We start from the raw sequence: 20,089 nt of genomic DNA on the forward strand, positions 1-20,089 counted from the left end.
CTTGCCTGTACGTGTGGGGTCCACTGGGTGACGGTGACCTGGGCAGGTTGCTCTGCCTCTCTGGGCTTCATTTCCCTTCCCTGAAAAATGACAGCATGAGGCTAAGTCAACAGGTCTCAGGGGCTGACTCAGAATCACCTGGGGGCTGGTTAGAATTCAGATTCCTGGGCCCCAATGATCCAGGAGCTCTGGGGTCAGGACCCAGCCTTACTCCCCTAAGCCCGCATGGTTCTAATGGACAGCCAGGGGAGGGGCAGGGGTGGCCCCCCTGGGCCCCTCCTGCCTCCTGCTCTGATTCACTCGCCTGCAGGTGGGAGGAAGCCAGGCAGCGAGCTGCCTTCATCTAGATCCAGACGGGCACTCTGCCCCCCAACTTGGGAAGGAAACAGAAGCCCAGAGCCGCCAAGTGAACCATCCTGAGCTTTTTCTATTTGAGGTCCCCACCTCTCCAGGCCTAGGGCTTTTTCTGCACTCTCTCTGTGTTGATTTCTCTTCTTTTTACGGACAAGACACTTCCTTTTCCCTCTCCTGCCATCTTCCCTTCCTCTCCATTTCTTCTCTTTCTCTGTCATCTCCAGTTTCTGATAATCTAAAATATTTTCAGAGAATGTTCTCCTCAGCCCTTTCCTGGGAAGTCCTCCTTGTCATCTGCCTCACTTCCCTCCTCCAAATGGGAGTCCAGATTCCGTGATCCTTCCTCATAGATGTGGAGGAGAGAGTCGTAAACATCACCTTTCTGACTGTCACCTTCTTTCCTGACTCTGCCTTGCCTCCTGTTCCTTCCCTCTCATCCATCGCCAGCTTTTGCCCCTCCTTCCTCTTCAGGTTTCAGAATTATTTGTTTGGTTTATAACAGAAGCAAAAAGCCATAGTAGTCCCCAGGGAGAAATCCTCTCCGATCCCAGCAGGAAGGACTGAGGTTAGATGCCTGGAAGAACTTCCAAATAGCAGAAGGAAGCCGTCCTGAAAGGAGAGTGTGGATCCAGGGGAAGCCTGGTCTTTATCCAGGCTTATGACCCTCATCCTCTCCCTAGACCCCCCTCTTCACACCCCTCAAGCCCGTTAGGGTGACTCTGTACCTGTCCTCTGACCTCTTCATGGATGCTGGTGGAGGGGGCGGTGGTCATGGGCTCCCTAGCGCCCCACTGATGCTGAAGGATGGCTGGGGCACCCTCCCACCCTGGCCTCGCCGTTGTCCCTGCTCTGGGACCTGCGCCCTCACCATCCACCCACCGTCCCTCACCTTCTCAGGATCAGGGTGACGGAGAGTCCAGGGGAGCCACCTCCATCTGTGGGGAGATCTGCGTGTGTGTTGTTACGTCCGCGGAGCCGGGGTGGGGGGGGGAGGGGGGCGGGGAGGGGAGCCCACGCCTGGGTGCCCCAGTGTGGTTTTGCCTCAGCCCTCGCCCCGGAGCTCCAGATGCCCTCTGGTCTCTGTCCCCACCCTGTTCCTGTGGTCAGCTGGTGGGTGTGATGAGCTCCGGGCTGTGGATGGGGCCTCTCTGGGAAGGTGCGGCGCCAGGGGCTGCCTCCCCTGCATCAGGGCCCCGGGTCGACCTCTGCGGGCTGGGGCAGAGGAGGCCGGGCTGCCTGTCTTGCCTCCTCGTGGCCACAAGGGGGCTCTGGGACTAGGTTTTTCTCCCTTCGGCTGGAGCTGCGAGGATTCCCAGCAGCCTCAGCACACTGAGCTTTTCTGGAAGTGCTGGCCATCCTGCAGCTGCCACTGAAGGGTCTCTGCCAGGCTGGGAGGCCATCCGAGGGAGAGCGCAGCCTTTGCCCTTCACAATCCTATTCCAGAAGTACCTCCCTTCTCTGTCAGGAAGTCCTTCCACCTGTCTACCCTCCATTTCTATCACTACTAGGGAGAAGAGATGGGGCTGAGTGAGCCATTCTTTTTTTTTTTTTTTTTTTGCATTACCACTCCTCATTTCCCAAGGCTTGTAGTGAGTACTTATTGTCTTCCCCATCCCCTGACCATTAGAAGTCAGACTCTTCTCTCCCATCACTGCTGAGGACTGGATGGGCAGCAGCAGGAAAGATGTAAGCTAGACATTAGAAGGGACTTCCTGACAGAGCGGAGCATGAGCCACTGGGTTTGGTAGCTGAGGGAGGCTGAACTCAGGGAAGTTGCCTGTTCATCTGGGGTGAGGCTTTGTTCTGTGGGACTGGGGAGGGTCCTCAGGGGTCCACAGCCCCCACCTATACTTCCATAGTGCGAGTTAGAGAGGAGGGCTGGGTACACTTACTTGCCACTGTGCATTGCTGAGCCTCAGAGAACCACGGATGTGGCTGGATCCTTGGGCTTCAGGGATGGGGAAGAGATCTGTGTGGGGTCTTTCACAGGAAAACACCTGAGCCACGGCAACCCCCGACCCCCCTGCTGGTGATTGTTGGCAGAGGAAGGACGGAATGACAGAGCAGTTTTCTACATCGACTGAATTGAGTCTTCAGAGCCCCTGTTAGGTCTTCAGATTCAAGATTGAGCATCATCAACGCACTAGGCAAAGACTGAGTCGACGCAGGGGGGCTTCCTGGAGTGGGAGACGACACCATAACTTCACTGTCCTCCACTGGGGTGTGGAGGTGACCGCTCCCCCCCTGTCCTCTGTACCTCGACTTTCCAAGCGGGACATGAAATGTCGTCTGCCTCTCTTTCTTGTCCGTCTTCACTGCTGACAGGGCCCTGGGGTTGTGGGGAGAGCAGGGTGCTGGAGTCAGACCCCACTTCATGGAGGTAAGTGGCGTACCTCTTGGCCTCAGTCTCTACAGCTGTGGGGTGGGAACAGTAACTCCTACCTCTCAGGTGAGCTCCGTGAGACAGTGTGTGCGACAGGGCCCCAGAGCACACAGCTCGCCAGTGCTTCCACCCCCCCCCGGCCCCTCCCCAGCCTCCCTTGTTCTTAGAGCAGGGGAGGTGTGCCCATTTCCCAGACAGGAAAATGGGGGCGGGAAGGAACTAAGGCCGAAGGCCAGGGGCTCTGCTGGGCATGCTGGAGGATGCAAAGTTTGGGCCCCTCCTTCTTCTCCCTCTCTATTTCCTTCCTTCCTCTTCCCTCATTGCCCTTTTCAGACTCTTCTCCTGTCTGCCCCTCACCCCACCTTTTCTCTTCCTTTTTGTTTTCCTTTTCTTCTTTCTTCCCTTTTTCCCCTTCAGCTCTAGCCTTCTGTTCCTGCACCTTCCTCTCTCTATTTACTCATTTATTCATTCAGCATTAAGTCAGGTGAAAGAGATTATTTAGAAAACCAAGAAATGCACACCCTGTGCCCCTGGATCATCTCCTGGGACTCCTCCTCTTGCATAGTGCCCCAGTTTGTTGGTCATTCTTCTTGACCTCCCCCGTAGGTTGATGCTTCTGTTCCGTGGGCCTGGGATGGGGAAGGAAGGTGGTAATGAAATCTGGTCCAATTAAACAATGTGTGTTCTGGGGAAAGAGCCGAACAGGTCATGGGGATCCCTGCCCTTGAAGGACTTGTGGCTCCCTCGTGGGGAGGGAGGCTGGGCTGTCAGCAGCAGTGTGACACGTGCTGCCTCGGAGGCTTGACTATGGTGCCGGGAACTGCCGAGGGACTTCAGGGAAGGCTTCACAGAGGAGGTGATAGTTGAGCTGGGTTTTGAGGGATGAGCTGGAGTTTTCCTGGTTCATAAGTGGGTGGCGAGAAAGGCAGACCTGTCAGAGGGACCACCATGGGCAAAGACATGTTGCTAGGAAAGGGCAAAGAGAATTCAGGGAACTGCAGTAGTTCTGTATGACTGGAGCCCAGGGAACTTTGGGAGACTAAAATCCCAATCCAGAAGAATCCAGTTAAGCAACGATATCTTTTTTTTTTTTTATTTATTTTTATTTTTTTTTAAATTTTTTGTTTATTGCAGTAACATTGGTTTATAACATTGTAAAAATTTCAGGTGTACATCATTGTACTTCTATTTCTGCATAGATTACATCATGTTCACCACCAAAATACTAATTACAACCCATCACCACACACATGTACCCAATTATCCCTTTCACCCTCCTCCCTCCCCCCTTCCCCTCTGGTAACCACCAATCCAATCTCTGTCCCTATGTGTTTGTTTATTGTTGTTATTATCTACTACTTAATGAAGGAAATCATACGGTATTTGACCTTCTCCCTCTGACTTATTTCACTTTGCATCATGCCCTCAATGTCCATCCATGTTGTCACAAATGGCTGGATTTCATCGTTTCTTATGGCTGAGTAGTATTCCATTGTGTATATATACCACAGCTTTTTTATCCATTCGTCCCTTGATGGGCACTTAGGTTAAGCAACGATATCTAATGGTTAGCTCACTGGCCGGACAAGAGGGGTCCAGAATAGGGCTTTGCTCTTGGCCGAACGAATGACGAGGAGAGGGTAGGATGGGGGACATTGAGAAGAGTGCCCTGGGCTCTCATTTCCTCCCTACTTGCTGACTATACTGCCCTCGGAAACTTACTTAACTGCTCCTGGGCCTCAGTTGCCTCATCTATAAAATGGGGACAGTGATGCATCATCTACCTGAAGACAGGTAAGACAAATGGTGTGGTTTCTTGAGGTGCCTTCCAGCATTGAGAACTGTAGTTTTATGATCGCTTTGGGCTGTGTGACTGGGGAAGTCTTCATGGAAGAGGAGGGCTTGGTGCCTGGCCTTAAAAGATGGCTAATGTTGAGCTAAACGGAGAGAGATGGGGAAGGCTGGGGGAAATGTGGGGACAAAGGTCAGCGGCAGGACAGTGGAAGGCATATCTGGAGGACTGTGTGGCTGGCGCACAGGGTGGAGAGGCTGGCTCTAAGGGAGGAGAGGCAGGGCCCCTGGGCAGGGCAGGAATGGGACTTGTGCTGACAGGAGGTGCCTGAGAAAGACTCCTGGGCCCCAGCGTGTGAACCCCACCCTCCTACCCACCCTCTCTCTGCCCCCACCCTTCTAGGGGCCAGACTGAGCTGGAGAGACCTGGAATTGGAAAGACAGCGTCTGTAGGATGACTGGGAATCAGGAACATGCAAACAAGATGCAACAGAAATGTAAATCAGCCACGCCCCCTACACCCACTGCCAGAGGTCTGTTTTGTCTGAGGTTGAGCCACGGGAGGGTGGGGGGACAGAAGGTCCTTCCACCTTCCCTGCTGGGGCTCCTCCTGCCTCATTGGCTAAGCCCGGCCAGCTGGCCAGACATGGGGACATAGTCCTACACTGCTCTCTCCTTTCTGCAGGCCTGGGAGCTGTCCCCCAAGAGCTGGAGCCCTTGCCCCTCCTTCCCTCCCTGGAGGATTGGCCTGGTTCCTGTGGGAGCCTCCCAAAGCCCACGGGAAGTGTCTGAATGTCCCTGACAGGGAGAGAGAGGGCAGGTCAGAAAGACGGCCCCAGACAGAAGGAGTGACAGGGATGGGGCACAGACGGGGAGACTGAAGGGTGAGGGACAGAGTGTGGAGGGGCCTGAGGGGAACACAAATTCCCAGGAAAATGGGTAGATGTGGACCCAGCGAGCAAAAAGCCCCAGAGACCCTGAGAGACACGTTCCCGCAGAAACCCTGACTCTGTGGACCCACCTCATGTGTCCAGCCCAGGACGTGCTGTACCAGCGCCTCTGTCAGCTTCCTCTGTCCCGTCTGCCTGTCCCTGGCTGATGGTCCCTTTGTCTGTCTAGCTCTTTGTTTGTCTCTTTGTCTGACTGTCTCTCTCCCAGCTCCCGTTTTTCCCCCTCCGCTGTCTGTCTGTTGGTCCAGACCTTTCTCTCTGTCGCTACCCTCTGCCTTGTCCATCTCTCTAAGGAGAGAAAACTGCCCGCTGGGATCCTGGGATCCCTAGGTCCTTTCCTCTTGGTCTTGGACAGGTTCTTGCCTTTCCACCTCCTGAATTTGGCTCTCAATTTCCCCCTTTCTAGGGTGGCCCCACCCTCTGCCTCCTATCATGTTTATAAGACTCGGGAGTGTGGGTGGGTGACTGTATTTATGATTGCTCAGGCATTGGAACAAAAGGTTTACTTCATTTGAGAGGCAATACTGCTTTTCATTCTTCTAGGGACAAAGCAAGGAGAAAATAATGACTGCAGCATGAGGCACAGTGGTTAGACATTCAGAGGGACTTCCCCAAAGGGCGGTGTAGGAAATATTAGAACACGGCAGCTAAAAGAGATTAAACAACCACCTCCACAATCTCCTGTGGAGGAGCCCCATGGAAAGGGGAGGGAGATGGGCAACATGACCTTCCCTAGTCAGAGCAGTCTAAGAAAAGGTCTTTTGATGTTGTGAGGTAGCAGGGACTTGCGTGAGGAGGCTAGAATACCAACCCCTGCCATCACCTACCCTAGGGGCCCACCTGCACAACCTCCCGGGTGGCTGAGGAGAGAGCCCGAGGGGAAAGGGGTGCGGAGGAAGCGCTCTCTATCTCCCCACCTCCACCTCCTGTTTCCCCACCATCTTCCCGAGCTCAGGACCACCCCCCCCCGCCCCCCGACAATCCATGAGAGATGGCTGCTGGGGACGGAGTGATGTATGTAACGCAGATAAAATGTCAGCAGTTCTAAATGGGTCCGGAGATGCGGCCGTGGGGGGCGGGGAGGGAGAGGGGGCGGAGCAGGGGGGAGAGAGGCAGGGAAAATGAGATGTGGGTCCTCACCGGGCCGGCAGCAGGGGCAGACACCCCCTCCCCGAAGCAAAGGCCAGAGGAGGGGTGGGCCTAGGCGGCGGGAGCCCAAATGAGATTTTGAAGAGGGAGCTGGAGGGTGGGGGGTGGAGGAGAGGAGGAGGCGGGCGGGGGCCGCGGGCCGGAGCTGCTGATGTATAGCGGTTTCATAACTTCCTCAGTATTAAAGGCAGGTTCATGGGGAGGGCAGCGCCATTAATCACCACGCTGAATGGGGCTGGGATTTGCTGAGAGGCGCGCTGGCTGTCTGCTGCGGCCGCTGGGCTCAGGGCGGGAGGGGGCGGGAGGGGATGCCCCTCCTGAATTAAGGGGTAAGACCCCAGGAATCCGTTCTGGGTGTTGGGCAAGTGGGTCCTTGCCAGTAGGGGACGAAGTAGGGGGCGGGCTGGGGACCCTGGCAGGAAGAAGGGCAAGGATGAGGAGGGTTGTGGCGGGGGCTAGGGGAAGAGGAGCAGCCGCTGGGGGGACCCTGGGGGAGAAAAACTGGGGAGCGAGGATTGGGCCTTTGAACGTGAAATTGATCGCATGTAAATATAATGCAAATGACATGCAAACGGACACAGGATTTCTCTGGGTCCACAGCTCAGGCATTCTCTTTCTTGGACTGAGAACTGGGGCCAATTTGCATCCAGTTGCATGCCCAGTGCATTGTTTCTTTATTATTAGTATTTTCAGAGGAAGAACTCATTTGTTAAGGGGGTGAGGGAGCCAAGGTGGGGCTGGTCCTCTGGGCTCCCAGGGAAAGGGCAAGGCCACCCCCCTCCCGGGAATGGTAGCTTCGGGAAAATTGACATGCCTGAGTGACAGTGAGGGAGCTGAGTGGCAGGACTCCTGAGCTAGTGCCTGAATTGACAAGGGTAGGAGAGGCAGGGGCTCCGCAGCAAGGCAGAGAGACGGAGAGAGACAGACAGATCGCCACAGCTTCGGGGACAGACCCTGAGCAGATAAGACGAGGATGCGTCCCATGTCCTGTGAGGTAGGCCCTGTCATCCTGTCTTCTAGATGAAGGATGAGATGATCAGGCCAAGGTCCAGAGAGGTAATGATCTTCCTAAGGTCACACTGCGGGTAAGTGGCAGACCCCCACTCCAAGTTTCCTTGAGAGTGCAGTGTTCCTTTCAACCCACCATGCAAGCTTTTCTGAATGAGGTAAACAAAAATAGAGAGCAGACGCTCCTGTTTTCAACAGGTATTTATTGAGCACCTAATAGATACAAGGCAGAGGGCCTGTGCTCAGGAGAGAGAGGACTATAGTGTTGACTTCTCAAAACCCACAGTCTAGCAGGGGCCCTAAGGCATTTTAGCCATAAGCAACACTCTGAGCAGCTGGGGACAAGGGGCACTAGGGAGGTACAAGCACAGGGAGGATCAGGGAGTGCTTCCAAGGGGAGGTGGCATTTGACGTGGGCCTTGGGGAGTGGGTAGAATGTGTTCAGTGGCAGAGATGGGAGGGAAGAACGTTCCAGGCGAAGGGGACAAGATGGGCCATGTGCAAAGGCAGGAGAGGAGGGTGAGTTAAGCTTTCCAATGTGTTGGAGCATTGAGTGTGTGGAGGGGTTTGAGGAAGGCCAAGCTGGGATGGTAAGCGGGGGTCAGGATACGAGAGGGCTGGGAGGCCGCGGCAGGGATGTGCACATTACCTGGAGGCCGGCCAGCAGGAGAGAATAGGGTAAATCATTCATTTGGTCATTGATGCAGTGAACAGACATTTTTGTACACCAGCCACGCTCTAGGGCTGCCAGGTAGCTCAGGATGCAAAGATCAGATGTGGTCCCCCCTTCAGGAAGTTTGGTCAGCAGCAGTGTCCTCATCAGTAAATGGGGATACAGGGTATGTCCCCCACAGTGTCAGTGTGAGGATCAGATGGGACCATCCACACCAAGTCCTTAGGCTGGTGGCTCGTGTCGGAGGAGTGCTCAGGAAAGGTTAGTTATTGCATTATCATCCGTATCACTATCCTGAGCGGTGTGGGATGGAGGACGGGGCAGGGAGAGGGGTCAGCAGTACTCTGCCAACTTGGGGAGAGAGAGAGAGGGCCAGTGTGGGTGGGAAGGAGGGGACAGTTTCAAGAGGGCTGCAAGGACAAAGGAAGGCAAGTGACAGAGCCAGAGACGGGCAGGGAAAGTGTGGTCTGGGAGCACTGCAGGGGAGGAGCAGGGCTGGGAAGACTCGCCCTCAGTCAGGTCCCTGCTCGCTGGTTCACTGGGAATGCAGGGCAGGGTGGGGCCTGGGGGGTGGGTGAGCTGGAAGCTGGGATTCTTGGGTCCCCTTCTTACTTGGCTACTTGTCCCCTCTTCCAGACTCATCTTGACTCCTCTTCTCAGTTGCTTAATTCAGTTCAACCGGTGGGAGATGCTCCTCCCAGTCTGACAGAAGTGTAACCTCCTTCCTCCTGCGGCAGGACTTGGGGAGCAGTCCAGTCCCCTTGGCTGGCTGTCTGTCTGATGTCTGTGTGGTCCCCTCAGGATAATTGCTCTGGACAACTCTAACACCACTCAGACAGATTGTCCGGCCTCCTGGCCCGACATCTCCCACCACTGCATCAAGCCAAATTACTCAGCCCCCCCCCCCCCAGCCCCGGGCTCTGCTGCAATCCGATTAGCGAGGAGAGAGCTGCGCTGAGCTGACAGCTCCTCCGATAATTGCTTCCCAAGTAAGCGATGCAAATCAGCCCGTGCAGCCTGTCCCTGCTCCTCTCCTGGGGACCCAGGCGTCCAGGCCCCAGGAGAGGGAGAACACCTGAGTTGGAGAGACTTGGAAGCAGTCACCTGCCTCCAGTTAAGTGGCCATCAATCCATAAAGCTGGTCTCTGCTGCCTGGGGGCTGAGGTGGGTGTGGTGGGGTGGGGAGGCTGGACCAGGGACCCCACTGGCTCTGCATTTCTGTCTTAACTGACAGGGTGTCAGTCTGCCCCTCACTCTCACCCCTTGGAGAAGAATCCTGTGTACCCATTGCCCAGGAAGGTAGATGAAGGCAGAGATACAGAAGACATAGAGGCAAAGAGATGGCTGAACCTGTTAGGAAACAAATGGATGAATTCACAGGCTGGCTCCCGTGGTTCTCCAGTTCTGGAGGGAGGTGGGAGTGGGACCTGAAGGACCTGCAGATGGCCTTCTCCATTTGTGTGTCCCCTCTCCACCAGGCTGGAGGAAGACATTGAGGGTTAAGTCCCCACAGAGCTGGGATGGGGCTCTGATATGATCTGTCTCTGGAGGCCTGGGGAGCCTGATCAAACCTTGAGACTTTTGTGCCTGTACCAAAGAGGACAGGTCCATGGTGCGCAGTGGCCCTTGCTCACCCCACACATCAGGGACCCCTCTCCACTTTCCTAAATCTGGGGCCTGTTAAGGCCTCTTCCTTAATGCCTTTCCTTCCTATATCTTCACCTCAAGTTTTTTCTTTCTCTGACCCCCTCAGCCCATCTCCTGCTGATCTTGGAGGCCTGAAACGTATTTTCCTTGCAAGCCTGAACCTGGCCCCAAACCTAGCCCATGTGGGTGACTGCCTTTGTGGAAATCTCCAGGGATGAGTTTCCTAAACTTGTCCTCTGTGCTTGGGCGTCTGATATGGCTCTATGGCCTGGATCTTGGGTCCTCAGACTAGTATCTGCCTGACACCCTGGCACGTGGTCCTAACAATAACTAACCTCTACGGAGCACCAATGCTGTGCTGGGCACCATATGTAATTAAGTCATTTAATTATCACAAAAGAAGACATGGATTTCCATGATTATCCCACTTTACAGCTGAGCTGACTGAGGCACAGAGAAGTTATGTAACTTGCCCAGAGGTCACCACTGGTAAGGAGTGGACCTCAGGTTCGAATCCAGGCAGTTGGGTCCAGAGCCCACACTCTGAAGGCCTCTGCTGTGTCGCCTCTCCTCTCCAATGCCCCGTTAATGTTCATTGGGCTGACTGAGAGAGGGCGACTGCCCAGGGGAATAGAGCTGGGGGAGACGCTACACTGAAGGTCTAACACCAGAAGCCCTTTGGGGTTCCCTAGGGCAGAGGTGGTGGGAGCTGACAAGGGTGACACCTGGTACCTGGGGAGGGGAAAGGTGGCCCTCACCTTCTCCATCCCCAGTTTCTATTTTCTGTGCTGGAGCCCTGCAGCTAGTCAACTCCCCTTCCCTACTCTGGGAGCATGGAGGCAGGGGGAGGGCTGAAAGATCTGCCTAGAAGCCCAAGTAAGCTGGGAGTCAGAGCTAGGACCTCCAAAGGCCGATAGATGGCGCTCATGGCCCAATACAGCCCCGGCAGCCTGCTGAAACCAAAGGAAAACAAGCCAGCAGGTTAACCCCTTCCTGCCTGGCTCCAGCCCCAGGAGCAGGCTAGTGGGTGGCAGAGGGCCCTGCCCCAGGCTTGGCCGGCTCCTAGGGAGTGACCCAACTCCCTAGGCTCTGTCCAGGCCACAGCCTGGGTCTGCTTCTGCTCCTGCCCCCCAAGCTCTATCCATAAATCAGTCAGCCAGCCCCTTGGAGCCTTCCCAGAGGGTGAGGAGATGACGACATGGACGAGGCAGGGTGGGAGGGCCCTACTCAGCCAGAGTTTCATCTCTCAGGCTCTATCTCTTGAAAGTCTGTGGGTGTCTGTTTCTAAGTATTCCCACTTCAGGAGAGCTCCTCACCTCCATCTTCCCTGAGAGGGACTCCCCAGGTGGGGAGGAGCAGCACAGATCAGAGACAGAGAAGGCCCCAGGCCCCTCTGGGGTCGGCTATAGTGACTTACTGTGGGTTGCCCAAGACTCAGTTTCTCCCTATGTCTGGACTCCCTAACTCTGGGCTCCCTGAGGTGAATGGGCTTTAGGGGACAGAAATAGTTATGCAACTCTTTCAGGAAGTTGAAATTGGGGGTGGGAGTCCTGGGTGGGTCTCTGCTTGCCTGGCAGTCATTTCACTCCTTACTGTCTTGCTGGAAGCAGACTTGGCCTGTGGAGGGGCTGCCGTCATGATAAACTGGAAATGCTTGGCAAGCAAGTAGAGAGGCATGGGGTGGGCAGGAGGGTGGTCCAAGGGATGGTGAGGCTCCTAGAATTCTTGAACAATGAGATGACACCACAGTGTGGTTCTACCTCTTCCCTAATTTTTGTTCAGAGACACACAAGTGAATAGATCCATGGAGATGGAGGAGCCTGATGGGGGAGTCTGTTCTAGAAGCTACAGATACTCTTATTTCAGTCATTCCAGAGGAAGAAGCAGAGACAGGGAGATAGATGTACATGGAGGGAAACAGAGACAGATACAGAGAGAAAGCTCCACAAGAGACCAGGGATAGAGACGCATTCACATAGGCAGAGAGAGGCAAAGATAGAGAGAGGGAGAAAATCTGGCACAAATTAAAGCTCAAGAAATAATGGACTTTGTGAGGTGGATGATTAATTCAGTTTCCAAAGTCTTGCAAGGGTGGAGGTAGTTTCTCACCTTTGGTGTCAGAAGGTCACTGCTCACAGTTCCCTGAAGCTCCTGCTGCCCCCATTAAGTTTTTGTTTGTTGGTGGGAGAGCAGGGGAGGCTTGGGAAGAGGGTAGCATCCTTGTTCTCTCACATCTCCCTGTTCTGTGGTTCACTGGTCTCCTTCCTTGCCACCTGCAGGGAGACCTTGCTTCTCTCTGATCTGAGTCATGGCTGTGCTGAGGTGTGCAGAGGGTAGGAGAAATCTAGAAGGTAACTGGCCTTAGGGGGTTTCCAGTCTAACAAAAATCTTATGGCCAGGACACACAAACAGACCCAGACAGAGGACAAGAACAAAACTAGGAGTGGACAGCTTTGGACATTGGTGTTGGGTTGGGGAAGTGGGAGGGAATGGACTGTTAGGTGCAGCCATGGGATTAGGATGGTCAGAGAAGCCTCCTGGGCAGAGTATTTGAGGGGGAGGATTGGAAAGGACGGGAGGTTATAGGGCTGGGCAGAGAGCAAGGCAGAGAAGGGAGGGAAGTCAAATGGTAAAGCCATGGAGACAAGGGCTTGGACAGCAATGAGAGATGGAAGAGTCTCAAAGCCACTACTAGAGAGCTGTTAGGAGATGCCAGAAGAGTCTCTGTGGATGTTCTATATACAGCCCTTTGAGGGCTACAAAGAAGTTTCTTATACCTGGGGCAGCAGGAGGGCTAGAAATGGTTTCCAGCCATTAATACCCTCAGGTGGGTGAGAGATTGGGGATGGCTGAAACTCCCTGATTAGCACTCCCTTTGGGAAGTGTGAATGAAATTTTGAAAGCGTGATGCCCTTTAGGGCTAGAACCCAGCATCGCCGAGGTCCTTACAGAGCCTGGCCTCTCACCACTCAAAACCTCTCAACTTAGCCCTGAAGTAAAGAATAAACTACAACCCCCAGCGTCACTTAGTACTCATTCAGCACACCTTCTGGGGATTAGAACATTTCCGGCGGAAGTGGCCTCGGCTACGCCAATCCCCTTCCCTAAACAAAGTAGACTACGATTCCCACTGTCCTCCGCGCCCGGGTGGGGGGGGTAAGGAACCGGAAACTGCGTGGGGAGCTGGACCAGGTGAGGCAGTGGGTGGCTGGGGGCCGGGGGCCTGGGGCCTAGGGGACGGGCTGAGGGCTCCCGGGGCTTCGGGGTGGAGGCAGGCGGGGAGCCGGAATGTCGGGGTTTCGGGGCTCCTCGCTCGGTCTGGCGCTCGCCCCTGCGCAGAAGAGCCGAGCCCACGGCCCCGAGGCCTGTGGGACGGGATTTTCCCCGTCGGGCGGACGCGGAGGTTTCTTATGGAGACTTAGTTGTCGGCCCCCTCGGAACCAGGAGGAGGGATGAAGTGGCCTCTTTGAGTCCATGCGCTATTGTTATTATCATCATCAATGTATTGTTATTCTTCGCTTAAGGATTTGCTGATTGTCCCCGTGGATCCCTGGAGTGCCACCACGGGGCAGGGGCGTGGATAGTGTTCTCGATTCCTTCTTCATATCTGGATTTAGTGTCAGAACCTAGGTGGCCAGACATAATCGCTGGATCACCCTCTGCTTCCTGTGCTCTTAATGTAATGTGACACTGTAATTTATAAAGTATATACATTTCTTAAGTCTGGCTCTTGGTGCCTCTGGGTAGGACTTCCAAGTGCCTCCTTTGGGCTCCCATAGTGTGTTTTTTGTTTTTTAACAATTTTTATTTTTTTTTATTTTCCCCCCAAAGCCCCAGTGGATAGTGGTATGTCATAGCTGCACATCCTTCTAGTTGCTGTATGTGGGAAACGCCTCAGCATGGCCGGAGAAGCGGTGTGTCACTGCGCTCCGGGGATCCGAACCCGGGCCGCCAGCAGCGGAGCGTGCGCACTTAACCGCTAAGCCACAGGGCCGGCCCTCCCATAGTGTTTTGTTCAGGACATTCAAGCTGGAATCACTGTGTGTCACAGTTAGTTTTCTGTCTCCTCACAGTAGGTTATGAGCCTGGCTTACATTTTATTCATTTCAGATTTGTTTCCCACCAAGAGACTGCCACAGTGCCTATCATGTAAAAAACTCATAAATATTGGAAACAATGAGTGAATTAATAGCTGGTGGTAGGTTGCATGGAATTTATTTTCATTTCATAGAGAGGTGAGTTAAATGACTTGCTTAAGAGATCCTTTTTAGAGATGAAACTAGGATTAGGATTTGAGTCAATCGACACCTAGCCTGTGGCTGTTGCTCTCAGGCTTTGAAACTCTGGAACACTGGAAATAAGGCCTTGTCAGTCTTTTGTGTACCCCCAGCCTTGCTGTCTCCAGCATAGGTCTCTAAAGATCAAATGTAGGCCCGACTTAAGACCTGAGCGAGATCCCAGAGCTAGAGCAGCCAATCCACTGTTGTTTGCACTACCTGGGGAGATGCAAAGCAAGGGCCGCTGAGACCTCTGAGTTTTCCACAGCTGCCTTCTCAGCTGTGTTTGAGTCCACTGGGCCCTGGGTAGCCACCTGGACAGATCAAAGACTTCAGAGATCAGTCTGGGGAAGGAGTTTTTAAGTTTGGTCTCTGATTTTTTCTCTCTCACTTCCCCCAGGCAAGGATCAGAGAACAGGTTGATGGATCAAGCTGTTGTGTCAGCCCTGAGTTCCCACCAGGGGGAAGAGGTTACCCTTGACCTGGGCAAGGGGTTGAGAGGGAGGAAGAATCATGGTCCCTGCCCTGTGGGAGCCCCAGACCTGACGGAAACATGCACAGAGCCTGACAAGCCCTCGGAAGCAAGCAGAGCGCAGAGTGGGCAGCTGAGTCTTGAGTGAACTCAGGATATGGAAGTGGGGAGGAGTCCATCAGGAAAGACTCCTTGGCAGAAGGTAGTTTTAAACAGGATTGAAAAAGAAGGGATGGACAGAACTGAGCCAGTGTTTGTTGACTACCTAACAAGTGCTAGGACCTTGGAGATAGGGAGGGAAGTTGAACGGAGCCTGGCCTCCCATCTGCTCAAGTCTGGTTGGGGAGGCGAGCTGTGAATTCATGAAGAAGCTGCTAACGATGGTGACATAATAGTTCTCAGCCTTCACCAACCATCAAGATCACCTGGGGAAGCTTGTTTAAAATGCAGATTCCCAGGCCTCACACTAGACCTCCTCATGTGTGGGGTGGGGTTGAGGAGCTGTGGCGCATGTGCAGTGTCCTGAGGAGGAAGGCTTTACCAAGGGGATGGTTAGAGCTGCGTCTTGAGGGAGGGGTATGATTTGGATGTGTGGAGCGGTCGGAGTCACAGTCCTGGTTGACTCAAGGAGTGGATTTGGTTGGGTTTGTAGAAATGGCATGTGCAAAGTTTTGGGTGTTGGGGTAGGAAAGGCATTTTGAAAGTGTGAGTGGAACGACTGGGCTGGAACACTGGGTTTGCATGGGAGTGGTGAGAAGGGAGACGAAGGAATGGCCTTTGCCGGTTACAGAGGTCACTGGAGTGCTCCCTCTGCCTCCCCGCCTCTTCCCCCTTCTTCCCTCTTTCTCTCCCTTCCCCCCTTCCTTTTCCTCTTTCATTTTCATTCCTCCTCCCTCCCGGCCTCGCTTACACATAACATCTCTTTCCATCCCTTATATCAATATCATGAAGTGGATATTATTGTTTTTAGTACAGGTGATCCCCAACTTAATGATGGTTCAACTTAACGCTTTTTCGACTTTACGATGGATGGTGCATAAGTGATAGGCGTTCAGTAGAACCCGTCCTTCAGATTTTGATCTTTTCCTGGGCTAGCGATACGAGGTAGGATACTCTTGTGATTCTGGGCCGCGGCAGTGAGCCCCAGCTCTCGGTCTGCCCCATGATCACAAGGGTAAACAACCGATACACTTACAACCATTCTGTTTTTCATTTTCAGTACAATATTCAATAAATTACATGAGATAGTCAACACTATTATAAAATAGACTTTGTGTTAGATGATTTTGCCCAACTGTAGGCTAACGTTAAGTGTTCTGAGCACGTTTAAGGTAAGCTAGGTTAAGCTATGATGTTTGGTAGGTAGGTGTATTAAATGCATTTTTGATTTACGATATTTTCAACTTACGAGGGATTTATCAGGACGGAACCCTGTCATAAGTTGAGGAAGATCTGTATTTGGATGAGGAAACCTGAGGCTCTGACCATGGTTACACAGCTTTTAAGAGTCTATTCTGAGTCTGGTAATCATCCCACTCACCACTGAGTATTTTTGAATGTGGGCAAGAAGCTGGGCTGGGGTGGTAGAAGTAGCAGGGGGCTGATCGAAACGTCTAAGGCAAGATGGGGTGGGTGGGTAAGAGCATAGCCTTGAGTCAGATAGTTTGGGTTCAGATCCCAGCTTCATTACGTGCTAATTGCGTGACCCTGGGCAAGTTGCTCGATCTTGCTAAGCCTCAGTCTTCTCACCTGTGACATGGGAGCAATAATCCCCACCTCATAGGGTTACAAGCATCAATGAGGTTGCACAGAGCAGTTGCTCACCACCTGGAAGCTATTGTAATTAGTCCTCTAATTAGTGTCTGGGCTGTGGCTGTGCACCTGCATCTCATTCTTCAGTGCATTGGCTTCCAGGACACGGCCCATCCTGGCTGGGCTTGTTTTATTAAGGGTGACGGTAAAGGTGCTGAAAGTTTGCCACCGGTAAATATATATTGAGAACCTACCATGTGCTTGGCATGGCCTAGGAACTAGTGACTCAAGACCTATGCCTGGCGGAAAGTGGGGGATGATTGGTGATTGTTGGGTTATTCTCAGCAGGTGGTATATGAAGAGGAAGGATGCTTGAAGCAGGGAAAGGAAGGGCTCTTCATTACCAAGCACCGAGATGAGCTCAGTCCTGCGTGGAGGTTGGGGGATGACTGACACAGTCTCTTCTGAGCCCAGGAAATGGTAGTAGGGGCCCTGGCCAGCCGGGATCCCTCCCACTCTAGGACTGAGGGCTGATGGGGCCACTGTCCATCTCTTTTCCAGGTGACAGTGACGTGGCTGTGCCCCAGGCTTTCCTGCTGTGGCCCCTCCATAAGCCTGCAGGTGCCCTGATGGAGCCCCAGTCCTGCCCTCGAAGCTTGGCTGAAGGCTTCCTGGAGGAGGAGCTTCGGCTCAATGGTGAGCTGAGCCAACTGCAGTTTTCGGAGCCTGTGGGCATCATCTACAATCCCGTGGAGTATGCGTGGGAGCCACATTGCAGCTACGTGACCCGCTACTGCCAGGGCCCCAAGGAAGTGCTCTTCCTGGGAATGAACCCAGGACCCTTTGGCATGGCCCAGACTGGGGTAAAGGGCTTGGCGTCCCCTGGTGGGTGGAGTGGGAGGCTCCAAGGCAGATGCTTGGCTGCGTGTGCTGTGGAGGAGGAGCATGTGCATGGCTGTGGACCTGGTGAGTGCAGCCCCTCCTCCCCTCCCAACGCACACATTGGCTCCTATGATCTCAGACACTCTCCCGGCCTCGCTGCCCACAGTTAACCAAGCACATTAACAGTAGTTCCGTTTCCCCCGTGAGCTGTCCACTAATTGCCTCTGAGAGCCCTTTCTTCCGCTAGCCTCGTTTTTACCTTGCCGGCTCTCCCCTCTCCCTAGAGTGTGGTTGGGGTCAGGAGAGGGACCAGGGCTACCGTGTCCTCAGGGGAGACTGGTTGACAGGGGTGGGTCTGGAAGAGATGGAGGGTGTTCAGGCAACCTGGGTTCTGTTTCTTAGCTGAGGAGACATTCAGAGCAGAGCCAGGCTCCAGGGCCTGCCTGCTTTCCTTTCAGACCTCAGGATGAGTGACTGCCCCTCAGTGGAGGGGCTTGGCAGGTGGGGGAGGGGAAGAGCCTGTAGGGCAGGAGGCTCAATCGCTTTTATTGACCCCACTGGGGGATGAAAGGTGATCAATGATGATGGATGGAGATGACAGCCTGAGGCTTGGGGCTGAGAGGGCACCCAGAGAGCAGTGGTCGGCCCTGTCCTTGTGCCTCCTCTAACCCTGGCCCCCTTTCTGTCTCACCATCTGTGTGTGCCCAGTACTACCCATCATGCCCTGTGTAGGGCCACATAGCCCCATGTACTCCCTGAACGTGGTCCCAAGTGGGGGTAGAGGCAAATAGATTCTTCTGGTCTGCAGTCCACAATGAACAATTGGAGAGAGATGGACAGGATCAAACCACGGGGCCAGGAATCCTTGTCTCAGGCCTTTGGGTGAAGGTGGTAGGGGGTGTGTGTCTGTGTTTGTGTGTGTGTGTCTCCAGGCTAGATCCTCATGGAGGATGGAAAGGGGTCCAGAGCGCAGGCATCAGGTCTCCAGTTTGAAGCCCTCATGTCTCTCTCCTTCCCCACAGGTGCCCTTTGGGGAAGTGAATATAGTCCGGGACTGGTTGGGCATTGGGGGGACTGTGCTGACCCCTCCCCAAGAGCACCCTAAGCGACCAGTGCTGGGGCTGGAGTGCCCACAGTCAGAGGTGAGCGGTGCCCGATTCTGGGGCTTTTTCCGGAACCTCTGTGGACAGCCTGAGGTCTTCTTCCGTCACTGCTTTGTCCACAATCTGTGTCCTCTGCTCCTCCTGGCTCCCAGTGGGCGCAACCTCACCCCTGCTGAGCTGCCTGCCAAGCATCGAGAACAGCTTCTTGGGGTCTGTGATGCGGCCCTCTGCCGGCAGGTGCAGCTGCTGGGGGTGCGGCTGGTGGTGGGAGTGGGGCGGGTGGCCGAGCAGCGTGCGCGGCGGGCTCTGGCAGGCCTGATGCCCGAGGTCCAGGTTGAGGGGCTCCTGCACCCCTCGCCTCGCAGCCCACAGGCCAACAGGGGCTGGGAGGCAGTGGCCAAGGAGAGACTGAACGAGTTGGGGCTGCTGCCACTGCTAACAAAATGAGTGCCCGTGGGGCACAGAGGACACAGTCAAGGCCCCAAGTCATTCTTGGGCACGCAGATCTACACACCTCCTGGACGAGCAGCAAGGTCCTCCTCAGCTCCCTGCTGACTGGGATCACGTTCTTTGATCATTGGAACTGTCTTCGCACCTGCCCGGGTGGTCCTGACACTAATCCTGCCTGCCCTTGATTCCTGCTGTCTTCACCCTCTTTTGAGCGTTGGCTCTTGGGTCTCGTGGTGCCTAACTCCACAGAGAATCAGCACCTGCCAACTGCTCTACCTCTCTGTTTCCCTGGGAGTCTCTATTCAGCTGAGAGTGACCTACACGGTGACTTCTGAGGTCATATTTGCTGTTTAAGAGAAAAGATCCTGCCAGGATCCCCACCCGTCCTCATAGAACAGCTTTCTTCAGCCGACCCCTTTCCTCACAGGGAGCAGGACAAAGCGTGGGGCAAGGATGTTGAGAGTAACTTCCTATGAGAGACTGAGGCTGGATCAGAGGGAGAAAGAATTCAGTGTGGCAGAGTGAGAAAGGCCCGAAGACCTGGATTTTCATCCCAGCTCTGAGACTTGTGAACTCTATGACTTTGGACAAGTTGATTAACTTCTCCAAGCCTCAGGATCCTCATCTGTAAAATGGGGCTCCCTCTCTCCTGCGGTTGGTGTGAGGATTAACTGAGATGACATTTGAGAGTGCCTTGTGTAGCGCCTGGCACACGGGTGCTCGTTACCCCTCTTCTTGCCCCCGTCTGGGGAGTCACTGCACTACAAAGGAAGCCCCTCCGCTCTGAAGACCCTGCTGGGGGGTCTGGGCCTCCACCTGTGGCCTGGGTGAGGAGTGGATTCCTGCCCTGCCAGCAGTGGACCAATGGCTTTATGAAAAACCCAGCCTGTGATTTTTTAGTCTAAGCATTAAAAGCTCCTATACTGTTTTCCTTGTCCTTTTTTCCCTCCTGCATGTCAGGGATGGAAGGTGGTAGTTTAGATCCCCCCCCCCCCCCCCGACCTCTTCACTGTTTGCAAAGGATTCTCTTGGGTAGCTGGTGGATGATGTAAACAGATCAACCGCCTTACTGAAGCTGCAGGGTCTCTGTTAGAAGCCTGTCGAGCAGTTTGTCTGCTGCTCGGGGCACTGTGGGGAGCAGAGGAGGGTGGATGGGAGCCTGGGATCTCTGGCTAACTCGTTTGTTCTGTCTGCTTCG

At 54.1% G+C, this 20,089-nt stretch overlaps 1 protein-coding gene across 8 annotated transcripts; it reads left to right on the plus strand.

The window, feature by feature from the left end:
- Nucleotides 1–2,471: 2,471 nt before the first annotated feature.
- SMUG1 (single-strand-selective monofunctional uracil-DNA glycosylase 1) lies at nucleotides 2,472–19,819 on the plus strand. 8 transcript variants are annotated; one of them, XM_087442284.1, is made up of 4 exons: nucleotides 13,222–14,906; nucleotides 16,802–16,936; nucleotides 17,018–17,319; nucleotides 18,361–19,819. In XM_087442284.1, exons 3-4 carry the CDS (start codon nucleotides 17,086–17,088, stop codon nucleotides 18,886–18,888), a joined length of 762 nt encoding a protein of 253 aa, XP_087298410.1. In that variant the 5' UTR covers nucleotides 13,222–14,906; nucleotides 16,802–16,936; nucleotides 17,018–17,085; the 3' UTR covers nucleotides 18,889–19,819. The 8 variants fall into 8 exon arrangements, with proteins under 8 accessions (XP_087298414.1, XP_004429197.3, XP_087298410.1 ...); XM_087442285.1 differs by lacking the exon at nucleotides 16,802–16,936 and having other exon boundaries at nucleotides 13,222–14,190; nucleotides 14,633–15,808; XM_087442286.1 differs by lacking the exon at nucleotides 16,802–16,936 and having other exon boundaries at nucleotides 13,222–14,153; nucleotides 14,633–15,808.
- Nucleotides 19,820–20,089: the final 270 nt, after the last annotated feature.

The sequence above is a fragment of the Ceratotherium simum genome, chromosome 17 (genome assembly GCF_057802395.1).
Source record: "Ceratotherium simum simum isolate JZ-2026a chromosome 17, ASM5780239v1, whole genome shotgun sequence".
NCBI lineage: Eukaryota > Metazoa > Chordata > Mammalia > Perissodactyla > Rhinocerotidae > Ceratotherium > Ceratotherium simum.